This window comes from Cryptotermes secundus, unplaced genomic scaffold (genome assembly GCF_002891405.2).
Source record: "Cryptotermes secundus unplaced genomic scaffold, Csec_1.0 scaffold968, whole genome shotgun sequence".
In the NCBI taxonomy this organism is placed as follows: domain Eukaryota; kingdom Metazoa; phylum Arthropoda; class Insecta; order Blattodea; family Kalotermitidae; genus Cryptotermes; species Cryptotermes secundus.
Window position 1 is genome coordinate 552277 of NW_019719376.1, and position 18897 is coordinate 571173.

Below are 18897 nucleotides of genomic sequence, written 5' to 3' on the forward strand. Positions count from 1 at the left end.
CAAGTAGAAGTAATTAGATTGTGGATCTTAGAACGTAATATTTCACCTCCTGCTTGAATAAGTTCTGCCGGAATTTGATCACTACCTGGCGATTTATACCATTTCAATTTTGCATTAGCAGTTTCAACCTCAAAAGGGCTAGGATCAGGTACTAATGGCTCAGCTGTATGGATTTCTGTCTGCCTAACATCACTGACCCTATGTACATTCAATAACTGAGAGAAGTAGTTCCTCCACCTATTCAAAATGTTGTGGGAATCTGCAAGCAGATCACCATTCTCATCCTTCACTAAGTTACTGCTAGGCTGGTAACCCCTCTTAAATTCATTTATTCCTCTATACAGGTCTCTAATGTTCTTGTTCTTACTGTTCATTGCAAGCTCATCAATTTTATTTTTCTAAAATACATTTTAATACTATCATTCCATCTATGGCTTGGCCTTCTAAGTGGTCCCTTTCCCTCTTTTGAGACCCATGCAAAAAACCGGTAATATTTTCATTTTGTATATTTTCATTTTTACGTTTCTTGATGCGAGAAAAGCAGGTGGAAGCTTCTGAACTGTGTAGTAGCGCACATTACAGTTTTTTTATTGCTAGTAGGGTGGGACTAAGTCCCTTGTACTGCTGCCAATTCTGGCCTATTGTACCAGCCCCAGATGATAGGTGAGGGTGATTGTGGAGCAGTTGGTGGAATGAAGATTGGCAGGGGAAATCAAAGTACTCGGAGAAAACCTGCCCCAACGCCACTTTGTCCACCACAAATCACACTTGACCAGACCCAGGATCAAACCTGGGCCGCCGCGGTGGGAAGCCAGCGACTAACCGCTTGAGCTTGAAGTGTGTTTGCCTGATGAAGGCCACTCATGGTCGAAACATGTAGCAGAACTATACCGAGCATTGTCCTTGAAGTTCTATATTTTCTGTGTTGTGACAGTCAGATAAAGAGGTTGTATATGTTTTATTTTGTTCCTACTCTCCTCAGATATTTCAACATTACCATATTTTTGAGGAATTACATTTCTTTATATTATGGATTTATCCTGCAACTTATTGACAGATTATGAACATAACTTTGTCTTCGCAGCATTTAGTCCTATTCAGACTGGAGGAAGTATTGTTGATTAGCCTATCCTCGTCTCATTTTGGAAGTTCACAGAATAAACATATTAACTTTTGTGATTCTCTTGCTCTGAACACTGCTCAACATTATGCCCAAAGTAACTGCTAATGTAATAAATAACTGAAAATTAATTTGTTACTCAAGTTTTGTGTGTTTAATTTCAGTTCGGGAATCACAAGAAGGAAAGGTTCGCATATTTGAAGGTGTTACTGTTCCTTCTCCTAGGGAACCTTATGTAGTTGAAACTGAAGACTCCCGTGGATGTTGCACCATTTGCAGTTTAGGATTAGATGTCAAACACACGGTAAATTGTGTTGAATGATGGAATATCATATTTTTAATTAATTAAAATATATTGCATGTTCTAACATTATTGGAACATTATTTAAATCTCTCATGTCTTTCAACTCTGAACACATTGTAATAGACATATTTCATTTGCTGCCAGTGTTTCAAATTTAAAATCTGCTGCCATGATATGTTTGTTGTGCAAGGAATGAAGAGACGAAATGTATTTATTAACATCTTTATTGCAATTTGCAGTTTTAGGGCGTTAATAAGGCAGCATCAAAACTTAGCATTCTTATACAAAACAACTATTGAATTTTTGGTGTGTGGAGATTTTAATCTTTACTGTTTACTAAACGGGGCACGTGGTAGCATAGTTGGTTGAGGCACTATCCTACAAGCCAGAAGGTTGCGGGTTCAAGTCATGATGAGGTCATTGGATTTTTTTCAGTTGACCTATTCCTTCCAGCTGCACTGTAGCCCTGGGGTCGACTCAGCCTCTAACAGAAATGAGTACAAGGAATATTCTTGGAATATTGTAGGGGGTAAAGGGTGCCTGGTGCATAAGGCTGACAGCCTTGCCACCATCTATGAGCCGATTGTCTAGAAAATGTGGGAACCTCAACATCTTACAACCCTATGGACCTGCACAGCCTGTTACAGGGATACCTTTACTTTACTTACTATTTACTAAACAATAATTGGAAACAGCAGTTGTCGGTTTAATTAAGCACTTACAACATGATACATACTGTTAATTTTCTGACTGTCTTACAGGATAACCATGCCTAATCTATTGATAATGTCTTTGTAGACAAATCAAGATTATCTTATTGTATAATATTTCCTTTATCCAGTGTGCTGTCTGATCATGATGCACAGTGTCTTATACTCGACAATTTTTTTGTTACTGTTAGTATAATCAATAATAAACTAAGAAATAAATTCAAATCTAGATTAATTTCTTGTGAAACTATTAATTATTTTTCTGAACAGTTATCTAATGAAACATGGGAAGAAGTTTATCATATTACTGGAGTTAACAGTGCTTTTAACAAATTTTTATTAACATTTTTAAAAATTTATGATGCAAGTTTTCCTGTTGTTTACTTAAGTAACAACAACAACAAAAGTTGGATTACTACTTCCATTAAAATATCGTGTCANTGTCAAAGTCAATAAAAAGTCCGTCGAGTGTAACTATTTATAGATCACTTCTTTATCACTTCTGCCTTACATGTTTCGGTTTAATAAAAACCATCATCAGAGGCACATAGTACAAGCAAGAAAACACTGCCGTTGTTTAAGATGTACACAGTTATGTTTGCTGCGTGAACGCTGCTACAATACGTCGACATGTAAAAGCACAACACTTGTTAGGATTGTTGAATGCACGTTCAATTCTCACATTCATCCGAAACTGCCCTCAAGTTAAAACGTCAATGTTAAAATATTTAAAATTTAAAACATTTGAAGTAAAATGTTAAGCTCCTCCTTGTTAATTCGTCCCGAAGATGGGAGATGTCAGCTTAAGGATATGTGGCTTTTGGTTAGATGTTTCTTATGTGCTGCGTGTTTCATGCAATCTTCTCTATGAGATTATCATAGTTAGGCAAGGCCACCACAAGTTTTGCACAAGATGGGGCCTGAAAATGCTCATAGGTGCACACAAAATGCAGAGAATGGCTATGGCTTTGACTTTCTTAGAACAATACCACAAAGATGGCGATGAATTTCTCAGTCACATCGTAAGAGTAATAGGCAATGAAATCTGAGTTTTATTTGTCAGTGTTGAAACCAGGAAGCAGTCAAAGCAATGTGGATGTACACACATTCACTAAACAAGCTGAAAAAGTTCAAATAAACGTCTGCCAGAAAGCTGATGGCAGCTGGTTTTCTGGTACAGTAAATGAGTGTTGATGGTGGTATTCATGCAACAAGGGACCACAATAATGTCAGAAAAATAAAGCAAGACACTAAAATAAACTGTGTATGGCCATTCAGAACAAAAGGCATATGTTGACTTCAGGAGTACTTACAGTGCATCCACATACAGCTGCTAACACTTTATCACTGCTGAAGCATTTCAGCTGGTAGCCTTGATCTTGTTCTCAGCAACTACTGCTTGTTTACCTACCTGAAGAACTGGTTGGGATCACAGTGCTTCAACAATAATGAGGAGTTGATGGAAGGTGTCAAAATGTGGCTGAGCTCACAGGCAGCATACATCTTTGATGCTGGCATACGAAAACTTGTTCCTTGATACAAGTGGCTATATTGAGAAATAGCTTAAATATATATACATTTTTTATGTACAATAAATTTTGTTTTCATTGCTTGTTTTGTTAACAGCTCATCAGAGGTTACCTTCTGAATAGCCCTTGTATTATTTGGTGTGTTAGACACTGAACTAATTTTAGTGTGCCAATGTGCATGTAAAAGTTTGAGAAACGCATTGTTTCATTTTTGACAAGACAAGATTATTGTGATATATTCAAACTGGCATTGGATCCAATCTGTAGATTGCAAGTTATTTTCTACTGACCAGAATATATGTAGGTCATTTCAGAAGTAATGCGCACAATTTTTCGTTTACGTCCATGTTTATTTTTTTTTTTTAATATATCTTTACAGTCCTTCAACATAGTCCTCTTGCTTCTCAATGACTGAGTCCCAACGGGTAGGAAGTTTTACTATTCCATCCAGGACACCATCTTTGTTTATATGTGTATGTCGAATGGCTCAGGTAACTGCAGCAGAAAGCTCTTCCAGAGAGGGAAAATGATGGCCTCACATAGGTTGTCTCAACTTTGGGAATAAGTTGAAGTCTGGTGGACTCATGTCCGGGCTGTAGGGAGCATGAGGCAACACCTCCCAACCGTATTGATGCAGCTTTTCTGTTATGACATTCCCGATATGCGGGCGAGCATTGTCATGGAGAATGATCGGCCCAGCCTCGAGCAACTGAGGTCGGTTTTTTGCATTTTTTTGCAGATTTTGCATAAAGTCGCGATAATAAACTGCTGTGACACTTCATGGAACTCTGTCATGATGATTCCTTGGTGATCATAAGCAAAGATCATCATTTGTTTGACCTTTGATTGAGATTGTTGAAATTTTTTTGGTTGTGGGGAAGATGGACCTCTCCACTCGTTGGACTGTGATTTCAGCTCCGGTTCAAAGCCTCTAACCCATGTTTCATCAATAGCGACAGGTTGATACAAGAATGCTTGACTTTCAACGTTGAATCTTTGTTTCAGCAAGGTTGCAATGTCGAGGCGTTTCTGCTTCTGTTCAGCAGTCAAGCAGTGAGGGTCCCATCACGCAGAAATCATTCTCTTCTTTAAATCATTTGTCAGAATTCGGAATATTGACGTTGGTGGAATCCCCGTGGTTTCAGAAAGTTCCTCACATGTCGCACGACGATCTTCTTCAAGAGCATCTGACACAAGTTTCACATTTCGTTCATCTCTTTATGTTTTCGGCCTTCCTGGCCATGGATCATCGTTTATGCTCACACAACCGCCACGAAAACGACTAGCCCAGTGAGAAACTGTACTACGGTCCACCTTTAACTCACCACAAACTTCACATAAAGCACTGTGGATTTCTGTCGGGTTTTTTCCACGTAAAGTTTTGATCTTAATGTACGACCTTTGATCTTCAACAGTGACACTATCCGAGAAGCGTGCAGGCTCCATTTCTAACTCACATTATTGGAGAACAGAGTACATTATAAATGAAACAGAATAACGCACTTCTTTCTCAAGCCCTGAACTGTAACTGACGTGAGGCTCACTGTTGTTGCATGTCTAATCCACAGTGTTGCCAACCTGTGCATTATTTATGAAATGACCCACATATGATATGAATGTACAGTTGTTAAAGTTGTGATATTACTGACATTCCAGATTGTAAATAGTCTATTCTATATGTCATACAGTTAAAGATAACTGAGTACCATATTTTCCAATGTATAAGGCACTTCCCTACCCATAAAAAACTGCCCATACAATTATGTCTTAGACTGAAGATCTGTGAACTATGTAGAATGTAGTGTGACAGAAAAGGTATTTTTTCATACATTTTGAGAATACACAGTACATGTTTGACACAGAACAAAATATAAAATAATGTTTAAAGTAAAAAAGNAAATAGTCTATTCTATATGTCATACAGTTAAAGATAACTGAGTACCATATTTTCCAATGTATAAGGCACTTCCCTACCCATAAAAAACTGCCCATACAATTATGTCTTAGACTGAAGATCTGTGAACTATGTAGAATGTAGTGTGACAGAAAAGGTATTTTTTCATACATTTTGAGAATACACAGTACATGTTTGACACAGAACAAAATATAAAATAATGTTTAAAGTAAAAAAGTAAAGGTTTCCCTGTAACAGGCCATGGAGGCCCATGGGGTTATGAGATGTTGAGGCTCCCACATTTTCTAGACAATCGGCTCACAGATGGTGGTGAGGTTGTCAGCCTTACACTCCGGCCACCCTTTACCCCCAGGAATATTGCTGATACTCATTGTTAGAGACTGAGTGAACCCCCCGGTCCACAGTGCAGCTGAAAGGATTAGGTAAATTAAAAAAAAACTGCCTCATCAGGATTCGATCCTGCGACCTTCCAGCTTGTAGCCTAATGCCTCAACCAACACCACCACGTGACCCCAAATAGAACTTTTACTCAATAATTAAACATTAAAATTTGATAATGTTTAATTACTGAGTAAAAGTTCATATTTATTACTAATATTCTCAGAAATATTTCTTCTTTTATCCTTTAAGTGTTGTGTTTCCATTAGGAATAAATATTATTAAAATTATATAAGTTGTATATTTTTTTTAATTTTACTTCTTAAGTGATGTTCCATCTTAAATATCATAAATGTAGTAATTAGGTTCATATTGTTGTAGGATGTCTTGATTTTAAGCCAGTTTCTCAGATCTGATGGCTGTATGCTTCCACGTCGTATCACTGGATTATGTAGAAAGCAACAGAAACGAATGAGTGTGATGGTAGCTATGGCACAGAAGGCAGGTAAAAATCTTTTCCATATTTAATTTTTTTTTGTTCCAATAAGCATGATAGATGTAGCAATACAAAAAATGTTGAGACCAATTATTTGCTATTATTTACTAACCTAATTCATTGTTTTTCTGTTTCTCCATATGTGGAAATACAGTGGAACCTCGCTTAATGAGCATAATTCGTTCCAGAATCTTACTCGTAATGTGAAACAATTTTTCCCATATAAATTAATGTAAAATACAATAATGTATTCCATGCTGAAAAAAATACTCAAAAAATTTTATGTACAACGTTTATTCAAAGAAAGAAGCTTGCTGCTTCACCATGCCTTACAATGCTGTGGATGCCGGTTCTTCTCTTAAACTTCTCAAACCACCCACGGCTTCCCTTAAATGCTTCTTCTTCGGCCATTGATGACCCTGTTGTCTTCTTAACGAGGTTGGCAAAAATCACTTTTGCCTTCTCACAAATGATGTTCTCGTTAATAGTGTCGCCTTGCAATTGCTTTTCATTTATCCATATGAGGAGCAACCTTTCAAGATCGTCGAGAATACGTAACCGTTGTGTAGATATTCTTGTCACCCCCTTTGAAGCATCCATCTCCTTAATCTTGTCCTTGTTCTTGAGGATAGTGCAAATCGTTTATGTAGACCGATTGTATGTGCGTGCTAGATCACCCACGCTCAAACCTCGTTCTCGCTTTTCAATTATTTTACGTTTAATTTCTAAGGTTATTTTTATTTTCTTATGGCTGTGTTTTTGCAGCTTTCTCTTTGGGGACATTTTTGCAAGAGTTATTAAACTTTGCACAAAAAAACACAAATAATATGTCTGAACACAAGTTTGGAAAAATGTGTTATCACAAGCGACACTAAGATGCTAGCGGAACGAGTGCTAAACACAGCCTGATGTAGCAAGTGCAGAATCTAGGACTTCCTCTCTCGTCACTCATTATGCAAAACGTCGCTTGTTAAGTGAGTCATTTTTTTCAATTTGTTTTGCTCATTGTGCGAATTACTCGTTATGAGAGGTGCTCGTTAATTGAGGTTCCACTGTACTAGTGCTTAAAATTGTGAAAGTAGGCACAGAGCTGATTCCCAGTGACAAGATGATGTAACTTGGTAGTGTTATGTAATGTGTTACATATTCTTGCAGTGTCCAGTGATAAATATTTGTTCCTTATGTTTCTTTTTTTTTTTTTTCCAAATGTTTATTTTGGAGTTCCCGTTGTGACACTAATAATCAGTTTATTCTGTGGAGGAAGCATGTAAGTGGTTAGTAGAATGAATGAAATAAAGGAAAATTATGATCAGTTACTCATATATATTACATTGAAAACGCTTTGTTACAGTTGGAAGTAGCATATCATGCAGAGATTTTTCATGTAATATTTAGTAATCTTTTCAGTTTGTCATAGTAAAAACTGGCAGAAATCACCAATCTGAACATTTGTAAGATGATAATGAGGATGGTGACATCACTTATTTGGCTCTGTGATAAGGATAGGCTAAGAATAATATATAACACTTTTCAGAAGATGCATGAGAGAAGACACCACCAGCATTTAATAACAAGGGACATTTTAGTTTCTGGTCCTATACAAGGTGCAACAGTTTAATTCCCAGAATGGTCCATGAAAGCAAACTTTGCTTACTTGTGCACTAGCAGCTGCTGTCACCTTCGAAAAACTCTCCTTGTGAAGCTATGCACTTCGTGAGACGATGGTGCAGTCATGAAAATCGTTTTCCAGAATACATCACAATAAGGTCATGTTACATTGGATGTCATGAATGTCAGCTAATCTTTGTCCCTTCAGGGCATTTTGTAATTTTGGAAAGAGCCAAAAATTGCAGGGGGCTAAGTGAGGTGAATAAGGCAGATGGTCTATTTTTGTAATGGATTTCTTAGCCAGGAACTTGCAAATTCTTAACACATCATGAACAGGGGCATTTTCATGGTGGAGAATCCACTTGTCAGGCCAGAGTTTGGGTCTTTTCCTCTGAACAGATTCCCATAACCTTGTTAGCACTTTTCACAATTTGTCCTTGTGCAGTGAATTCACAGTGAACTATCCCCTTGTGATCGAAGAAACACACATGCATGGTCTTGAACTGCGATCGAGACATGCGTGCTTTGTTTGGCCGAGGTGAGTTCTGTGTTTTCCACTACGTGCTGTGGCCTTTTGTTTCCAGGTCATATTGAAAACATGATTCATCACCGGTAATGACCCTATCAAACATCTCTGCATTGTGTAAAAAATCAGATGAAATGTGAAGCCAATGTTGTTTCTGGTCATCTGTCAAGATTCAAAGCACTATCTTTGCGGAAATTTTTCTCGTTCCCAAATCATCTGTAATAATCTGTCACACTGTTTCCCTATTCATATTCAGTTCTGCTATTAGTCTCATGTCTGATCTTCGAACTGAGGGCACCAAGGTTCATACTCTGACCACATTTGCATGTGTCCTTTGCGTTTTTGGCTGCCCACTTCTTTGGTCATCTTGCACATCTCGCCTTCCTTGAACTGCCTATGCCATTCAAAAACACTCGATTTCTTCACAGCGTATTCACCATATGCTAATAGGGCTAACGTTTTACCTATCTACACACAAAACTTGATGTTTATCCACTGCTCAAAATTCTTGGCACTCATTTTTCTGCCAACAGCATACCACAGACATGTACTACTTCCTCTGCTGCTTGGGAACAAATGACTCATTTGGTCTGTGGCTCGAACATGTCAAAATGTGCTTGGGTACATGAGTTTGCCTGACAACATCCCAGCAACATGCTGTGGCCATTCTGGTAATTAAATTGTCGCACCTTGTATATCTGTCATTTAATTCCTGTTGTTATTTCTGTAAAGAACTTACGACAAAGTGTTCATTGTGGTCATGTTTGTAATTGTTGCTTTACAAACAGTATTCCATGCATAATGTATAGGTATATTTATAGCTGATTTCCATATCAGATTTCACATGTTTGGCTCCTTATTAGTTACTACCATCAAACCAGAGCAGAAGTAAATGTTGCATTCCCATAAATTTTGTTAAAAAACCCTTAACAAAATATATGTATTTTTAAGACCTATTACCACTTTTTGAAACACTAAATTAAGTAGCTCTGTTGTTGCTTGCATGTCATAAGTTCTCTTGCCTGTCATGTTATTATTATTGATTGTAGAAAATTAAAAGTTTGACATTGGGATGGCCTCCAGTAGCATAATGTCCCTACCCAATTTCATGAAATATCAGTCATCTGGTTCAAACATGGATAAAAGAGACATACAGGCAGCATGGTGACCTCATAAGCCTACATTCTTTCTCAAAATAACAGAAAGAATGCTAAAAATATGTTGTCAGAATCCATTTTGTTTTCACATAATTTATCTTTATACATATTGTAACCGTACGCATCTTTCACGGAAATGTCTTATTTGTTTGTACGTAACAATTAAGTTTAGCTGTTGAAATAAGATGCTCTGGAGGGATCAATGTCCTCTGCACTGGCCTTTTGTTACGAGGGGCTAAAGGGAGGTGAGTGAGTCCATTGCACTCGGGGGGGGATCCCTTCTGTCGTCCTTGCCTGCGGAGGTGTAGGACCTGTCGATGGAAGCTTCGAGAAGGCGTGTAGACCGGAAGGGGTCCTTGCGCTTGGTCATGTAGCCCCCCAGTAGAAAATTCGAGATCGCTGTAAGAAGGAGGTTTCTAAAAGCAGCGGCGGTGGTAATTGTGTAGTGGGTGAGTAGAAGTGAGTCTGTGAGGGAGTTCAAGTGAGTAAGGAGTAAAGTCAGTTGAGGAGGTTGAAGTCGAGTAGTCAGTCAGTAAAGAGTCAATCGGGAGGTCAGTGAATTGGGGGAGTAAAAGATCATTTAAGAGGACAGTGAATAAGTGTGAGCTCCGGGAGCATTATCAAAGAGATTGCGAACTGTTAATAAACGCTGATTTATGTAAGTGGATTTCAAAGAAATATTACGCAATCTAGCGAGGAAGAGAAGTTTCTACATAGGATAAATAAAGTTAATTAATCAGAAACTTATGAAACCGAGTGAGATATTTCATTTCCTAAGAACCTGTGCCTAAGTAATAACCAATCCAGCCTGCATCCAACACCCATGTACCCCTGAGATACAAGACTCATGACCGTGAACTTAGCCGAGGCACTACACCGTGAGGAAGGCAGCGTGTGGGGCGGGTGTAATATTTCAGCTTCATTTCTCATCATGAGTAAAAATGTACCACTCATTATGGAATTAAAACCACACATATGTATCATAAGAATACAACTTCCTGCTGTATTGGATACTGGTTCCAAGACCAGTTGCAGTGAACTCATGTGGCTTAATGCACTGGGAGAATCATACCTCAAAAGTCAGTTTTAGTAAACATTAATTAAAATTGAAGCCTCTCCACTACTGTAGCTCAACATGTACATATTTTCCAGGTCTTATGCCAAACATAGCACCACCTGGAAGTAAAATGGATCCGAAAAGAAGATTCAGGTGGAAAAAGTTCAACACCTACTTTGATGAATCAACAATCAAGGATGTGAAGAGCAGAGTTAAAAAGTAACGGTGACTGGGACAGCCCTGGCAGTGTGTGTGTGTGTGTGTGTGTGTGTGTGTGTTAAAGTAAAAACCTAAAATCTGTTATCAGAAACAGTACAGAAATCTAGCATTCCACTGTAACAACTAAAAGTTATTAAATAATTATTAATAAAACCCATAGTAAATGCTGAAACACATACTATCCTTTTCTATGGAGAATAGTTTTCACATCTCAGTTAGTTGTTGTCACTGCCTTTTGTCATTATGAAGAAATGTCTCGTGTATATTATTAAAAGCCCACCTGTGTAGGATATTCAGCAAAGCTGTTATGAACCAAAATTAATAAAGTAGTTACTATAGGATTCTGACGATGGTGTATAACACACTGATATATTGGGTTTTTGGACTTTATCCATCGTCCTGGTTTTTAAGATAACTAATAAAAACACGAAGTTTCGGAAACTGGATCTGTTTCCGTCCTCAGGTGAAGGATGGAAACAGATCCAGTTTCCAAAATGTCGTGTTTTTATTAGTTATCTTAAAAACCAGGACGATGGATAAAGTCCAAAAACCCAATATATCAGCAAAATTAATTAACTTTTCATTATTTTTCTCAAAATTTTTGAAGCTCAACATAACCAAAGACAGAGATATCAAGATTATAGAAAGAATGAAGGTAAAGGTAAAGCTATTCCTGTAACAGGCCGTAGAGGTCCACAGGATTGTGAGATGTTGAGGCTCTGACATTTTCTAGAGTCGGCTCACAGATGGCAGTGAGGCTGTTAGCCTTATGCACTGGTCACCCTTTACCCCCAAGGAAGATTTGTGGTAGTCATTTCTGTTAGAGGCTGAGTTGACCCCAGGGGCATAGTGCGACTGAAAGAATTAGGTCAATTGAACCTGTGACCTTCCAGCTTGTAGCGTACTGCCTCAACTAACTGCCCTATCATGTGCCCCCACAAAAGAATGAAATTAACACAAATTTGATATAATGGAAAAATGTATACATATATCAAAAACAAGTATGAATTGCAGAAATAGTTTCAGGTTATTTCCTGTTTAGCTGTTTTTGCACAAGCTGGTGTTTATTCTCAGTAGAAACTGAAGGTGCCTTGGACAAACTATTTCCATGCATTTCACAATAACTACAGATATATACCATGACCATGAATGGTTAATTATAAAGTAAATATCTGCAGAAGAGTGGTGGGTAACTTAATAGAGGGGGGAGATATTCTTTCCAAAAGGTGGGTTGAAAGACCAATATCCATTCATTTTCTCCTTTGCACTTGCTATTCCATGGTTTGCCATGAACTAAATTTGATTTCTGTCCACTGTCGTCCAAGACTACTGAATTGGCAAACTCCCTGGTACTGTCAATACATAAAATATGTGGCACACCAAGAGTAAGAAATATATTTTTTGTACGCGTATGTTTCTGACTTAAATGGAACTTACTATCTAGTCACCCTTCTTCCTCACTACGTATTTTGGCCGTATATGACCATCATCAGGTGTCGTCCCACTTGTGAGAGCTGTCAAGAAGAAAATGAAACAGCCACACATATCCCGTGTGAATGTGAGGCCTTAGCTTATTTAAGATTACGTCACTTGGGTCAATACTTTATGGAACCAAGTGACTATTTCAATGCCCCCATGTACAAAATCCTGTGCTTCATTCAGAGTGCAGGATTGCTGAAGGGATAATCCACAATAGACCACAGTAGGTCACTGTGCAAGGGCCGAGAAGGCCTACCCCTCATACGTTCATTCATCATCACGTGTCTTTATCTTGCTAAAACTCTTGCACTATATGTCAAAATTACATATTACATGTGAACAAAATATTTCCTTATTAAAATAAATTAACCTTAATTAAAATTAATTAACATCTTAATGTTTTTCATTGTGGCTGTCATCCATTTATTTAAGAGATATTTGCTTGAGTATTTCTCATTTTGGATTTATTCACACAGTATTCCCTTTGCAGCATGGGTATTATGCGTACTATTTGTGCAGTTTGTAAGGATGCTGATGTAGTGTTACTATCAGTTTTGTTATGTATGGACCACTGGCTGTAAGGTTTTCCACACTGTTACAGTAATGTTGTCATGTGGTCTATGTATGTAGATGTTACAATGTCTACATACACAGACAACTGGATGTAGGCTGTTCCATGCTACTAGAGTAGTTATGTTAAGTGGACTGAACGGAGTACCTCAACAAGCATGGTTAACCTCCAAACACACACTCAGGGCAAACTGCTCTCCAGGAGGACTTCATAATATTAGAGCAGAAAGATCCGTTTTAAAATAACCCAACAGTTTCCTTTGTACACAGCTGTGCAGTACCAACTTACAGTTGACTAATGGAGATACACTGTTAAATGAATCACTGCATGTTTCCAATCTCATGTTACATGTTCATTTAAGGTAGTTTTCAGTAGTACACCTGCTGCTAAACGAAAATAAGTATTTCACTGACTTCTAGTGGAGACAAAAAGTGGTAGATGCCACCAAAATCAAAGTATTCCAATTGTATTTTGCAAATAAAATGAAACGAAACTTTACATTTCTCATTTCAAAAACTATATATTTTCCACATAGACAATACCCACATAAAAATGTTCTTAATAACTTGGGCAGATATGTTGGAAAGATTACTGATACCTTTGCACTCAAGATCCCTACATCATCATTGAAATAAAGCTACTTTATGACTGTCAAGTCCAAACTCTGGTGAAATCCTGGGATTTGGGTTCATCTTGTAACCAAGATTAAATATTAAAAATTCCAGAAACCTACTGACATCGCACAGGGGTAAAGGAGAGGAGCGTGTTCAATGACATCACAGTCATATAATTGCAACAAAAGCTTTCTTGAGAGCTATATTATGCTCTATTATAATATACTGAAGCATAGTTACATTATTACTTGACAGCCACTCTCATTACATCAAGTGTGAGAATGCAGTCTACAGTAAAACCTTTGTTAAGGGTTTATTTTGTTTTCATTTTATCCACACATTACCTTCCCTCCTACAGCTGACATTTTATATTTTAACTGGTCCCTTCAGTAAGCTCTTAAAATAGTTATGTACATAAACCTACTCCAGTTTATATGCTGTCAAATATATTAGGTAGGACACTGCAACACTGCATGTACACTTTAAAAAACAACATACACCAATTCTTTATAATGGTGAACTCCTACCAAAGACAGCAAGTGTATTTAATGGTTCTCGTAACAAGAAAGTGATTGACTCAAGCCATAAATTGGAGGGCTGCATGACTTCTCAAATAGCTGAACTTTTTCTGTGCCGGACACACAAAATTCAATTTTGTACTCACCATGCATAATTACAGTATAATTTCAAAACCCTGAAAGTTTTGTATCTATATAGGCACTAACTTTCCTATTTAATTAAACTGATCTGAAATAACCGACCTTTATCTGCATTGAATGTACGTCTCAAACTTCAGTAATCTCTCTTCAGATGCAAGGACAAAGAACAAAGTCAAGATTTATTGTAATACAAATTATTACACATTTGCAGCTTGTTGTTAACAATAAGCAATTTAATACTCTTGTGCTGTAATAAACCACTGAACACTATTAAAGAGAGATCTTAAGTAGGAAGGAAAAAATAAGAGCTCAGTACACAAGTCGATGCATAATCCTTAAATCCATGTTCATCATGACCTATCTTGAAATTTCCTGCACCCACTGTCTTAAAATAATGCCACAGATACATGTTATACAAAGAAACCAGTCACAATTACTTGAAGGTGCATTACATTATGGAGTGTAGACATGAAATGTGCTTTGCTTATGAACACACAGGAATGAAAACTAAATGCAACTGATGGACAGTATGATGAGTTTATATAATTCATGCAACTTGAGTTTCCAAATTTTTCCACCTGAAGCACTACACTCAGTTGTGTGTGTGTATATATATATATATATATGTTTCCAAGTAGAAAAAGCTAAACATGTGCTGCAGTTTCATGACCCTAGGTCTGTAGTTACAACTCAAAGGATATTTCCTATGGTGTCTTGGAACAGAACCACAAACAAAAATGTTTGTTTACAAGTGGTACAAACTCTGTGATCAAATTGGTTGCATCTGGAAGGCAAAAAGGCCTAGGAGATAACCAATTATTGAAGCTCAGGTGGACTAAGTTTGGGCAATTTTTGTTCAGGCCATGCAAATCAACCAGGCATGCTCCCCAATAAACATGCCACAGAATTCTATAGAAATGTGTGAAGTCGCAGGTACCAACTTTTGTAACATGAAACTGCCCGAGACAAAGAAGTTTGCTACAGACTTTGTTGTGACATTCAACAGTGCTTTTTACATGCCACCACTGAAACCAGTCTGGCAGAACTTCCTATGGGCTGCCATGGTTACCATTACCCTTGACTTGCTTAATATGCAGGCTGAAAACACAGCTATATCTTCCAGGTCATAGTGCCCTCAATGAATGTATGTCACAGAAACTGGATCACATAGCCTATTCAAATGCATTTAGTTTACATTCCTCTGCCTTGATATGAAGAGCAATGTTATAGCAAAATACACATTTCATGTATATGCCCTGTACTTCAGACACCAGATATATGGACTGACGAGAATCAATAGCAAACAGACCTACAGATCACAGCACTTAGATGTGTCTGTTCATAATGAACAAGCTACCTCCCATATGTAAAGGTATAACACATTCAGTGAGATAGGTATGTGATGCCTGTGATAGGGCAACAGCAGTTTACTGCATGACTGAGGAAGGAATATCCCAGGAATATATCACTGGTAAATAACAGCACCAGTTTGTGAGAAAATGAAATGATCCAAGAAGAATGTGCTGAAGTAAACATTTAAGATGATATGCCCCACTATACATAGACTGTTAAAGACGTCTGGCAAAAGACACAAAAGTTTCACTGAACCTGCATCCATACCAACAAGACCAGTATCAAAATTTCACCCATACAAAATAGCATACATGCATGACCTTAAACAGATTAGGCAGCAGCTAGTTACTACTGCACAACTGATTTTTGTAACTGTTGAGGCCTTACTTTAATGGTCATGTCAATATGCAAAAATGTCAAAATGAAGAAAATCCTGATGCCATTCAACAAGATACATTACAGTGTAAAGTTGTGGCATGGTGTTGTGTGTATGCATGGAAGTTTACTGGCACTAGAAATTCAAAATTTGTGTGAAATTTATATGCTGCAAGGCATGCATTAATGCAGAAGGGGTCAATTCTAGCAGTTTTCATAAAATATGGTTTTTGTCACCATTTTGCAGTAATCAGTAATGAAGTTTTAAGTAGACAGTCGGATCCTCATGCATGGATACAAATGGCACCATCCCCTCTACTGTCCTGCAGTAAACAATCCCTCTGTTGTCACATGCCCCACACTTCCCTCCCAATTGCACACCCTATATCATCAATCTATCTGGCATTAGCAGAATTTTAAGTTCTTTCTCCAAGGTCAGATGTGAAGGAAAATTATAATCAGTAATTATACTGTGGATTGGATTTTATTGCTTTCCATTTGAAGCTGTTTTACATGCATTTCCTAATATGTAAACTAACTGAATTTCAGTCAGACTCATTCCAATACAATCATGGAAATGGACATATTTTTTTAAGGAATGTATTCTCCTTTTATTTGAAAGGGATTTCATCTACAGAACATAAAATATTATGCTTCTTTCAAATAAACAAAAACTTAAAAAGCATGGACAGTCGTTTAAAATAATACACTGATCTACAGTATAACAAGTTCAATACTGTTAAGATTTGAATTTGCAATGAGAACAGCATTTATAAGGCTGCAATTACAAATGTGCAAACCAGGAGTTAAAACAATTTTCTACTTATCACTAAGAAATATACTTCTGTCTGCTGTTATCAATAAATAATTAATAAACTCTGCTATTATGAATGTTCACAGGTGTAATATTTATATAATTTATCCTGTGCTTTTTTACTTTTGTTAATTTGTAAATCTTGCTCATCATTAACTCTTGTTTATTAAGAAATTAAAGAAAAAATGGACTGGGCCCTCAGCTTGGTTTCGTCTCACATGACGCACCATTGGAATAGCCACTATGGGGCTGTGTTTCTGCATCACACATGATAAATTATGCACAAGAAGTGTGAGGTGCTTCGTACAAAGATAAATTGTATACCAATGTAATGGCTTGAGAGTACAATGTGATAAAACAATGGATTTTTTTTTAGTTTTTTAAGTCAGTACTTTTACACTTACAAATTTGTAATTAATCAATAACAGTACTCCATTACAACATTATCTTTAAGCCATACATAAAATTTACTATAAAACTACTGTAACAACAAGCTTTCACTGCAGTTTTATGGTATGTTTCTGATTTGAAGAGTTTACAGCTTGTTGAACAGAATCATATTAAGTATAAAATGTCATGTTAAGTTCAGAGTAGCATGTTCTGCCAATAATAAATGAAGTATAATATTGATGACTTAGTTACTAAAGGTATCTGACTTCCATAAGTATTCATTGTGATTTCTATATACAGCAGTTTATTAATTTCTTAAACTGAAGTTTTCAAGTTAGTACATGTTCAATAAGAAACAGTTGCTCTGTATTTAACATATCCCTCTCCCCACACTCACATTTAATTTATGAACTGGTACTTCAGTCATTAGTCTCATATGCTGGAGATGTTGGAGAATAGGTGGGAGAGGTAGGAGAGTAACCTGGCACAGCAGGCGAATATGTAGGTGATGAAGGGCTATAGTTGGGAGAAGTAGGGGTATATGTTGGACTTGTGGGAGAGTACTTGGAGCTTGATGGTGAATACTGTGGACTTGTTGGGGAGTAGGTAGGGCTAGTTGGAGAATAATTTGGCGAAGTAGGTGAGTAATGTGTGGAGGCACTAGGTGTATGTTGTGGTGAGCTGGGAGAATATGATGGACTTGTTGGGCTATATGTTGGGCTAGTGGGTGAATACTGTGGTGATGCTGGAGTGTACTGTGGAGATGAGCCAGGGAAAGAAGGTGAGGTTGGAGAATAGGATGGAGATGTTGGTGAGTACTTGGGACTGCTAGGTGAATAACTGGGGCTAGCAGGTGAATACTGTGGTGAACTTGGAGAATAGCTTGGACTGGTTGGTGAATATGAAGGAGAGGCAGGTGTGTAGTTAGGTGAACTTGGAGAATAACTTGGACTTGTTGGACTGTAAGATGGACTTGGTGAATAAGATGGGCTGGTTGGAGAATATGAAGGACTTGTAGGAGAGTAACTTGGGCTTGTTGGTGAATAGGATGGACTAGTTGGGATATAACTGGGACTCGCTGGACTGTAACTTGGAGATGTTGGACTGTAGCTTGGAGATGTTGGTGAATATGATGGACTAGTTGGACTATAGGATGGACTGGTAGGGCTGTAGCTGGGGCTTGTTGGACTATAGCTTGGAGAAGTAGGGCTATATGAAGGAGACGTTGGAGAATAAGAGGGGCTCGTTGGGGAGTAGCTTGGACTTGTTGGTGAATAATTTGGTGAAGTGGGGGAATATGATGGACTTGTTGGACTGTAATTTGGACTTGATGGTGTCAGGCTGGGTGACGGAGCATATGCAGGACTTGACGGTGAGTAACTTGGTGACATGCCACTTACTGGGCTTGGAATGTATGGACTCATTACTGGACCAGGTGAAGATGGACTTCCAGGTTGTGGGGAATAAGGTGAATATCCAGGTGAAAGACCACTTGCATCACTGGCACCTGATGGTGAGAAGCTTGGTCCACCTGGAGTTGCACCACTGCCCAACACTGAAATATTAACATATTTATAGTGCCAGATAATTTATAACAACATTCTCATATTTATATTTTCTGAA

At 37.7% G+C, this 18897-nt stretch overlaps 2 protein-coding genes across 2 annotated transcripts in view; one reads left to right on the forward strand and one right to left on the reverse strand.

The window, feature by feature from the left end:
* Positions 1-11191, forward strand: part of LOC111865906 (28S ribosomal protein S18a, mitochondrial) — a 14836-nt gene extending 3645 nt beyond the window's left edge. Inside the window, exons 2-4 of the mRNA XM_023854348.2 lie at positions 1285-1424; positions 6338-6461; positions 10896-11191. Coding sequence (XP_023710116.1) covers positions 1285-1424; positions 6338-6461; positions 10896-11023 — 392 coding nt within the window. The 3' untranslated portion in view covers positions 11024-11191. The remainder of the gene's footprint in view (positions 1-1284; positions 1425-6337; positions 6462-10895) is intronic.
* Positions 11192-13856: 2665 nt separating this feature from the next.
* The window catches only part of LOC111865626 (DNA-directed RNA polymerase II subunit RPB1), a 49808-nt gene continuing 44767 nt past the window's right edge, over positions 13857-18897 (reverse strand). Inside the window, exon 25 of the mRNA XM_023853805.2 lies at positions 13857-18829. Coding sequence (XP_023709573.1) covers positions 17694-18829 — 1136 coding nt within the window. The 3' untranslated portion in view covers positions 13857-17693. The remainder of the gene's footprint in view (positions 18830-18897) is intronic.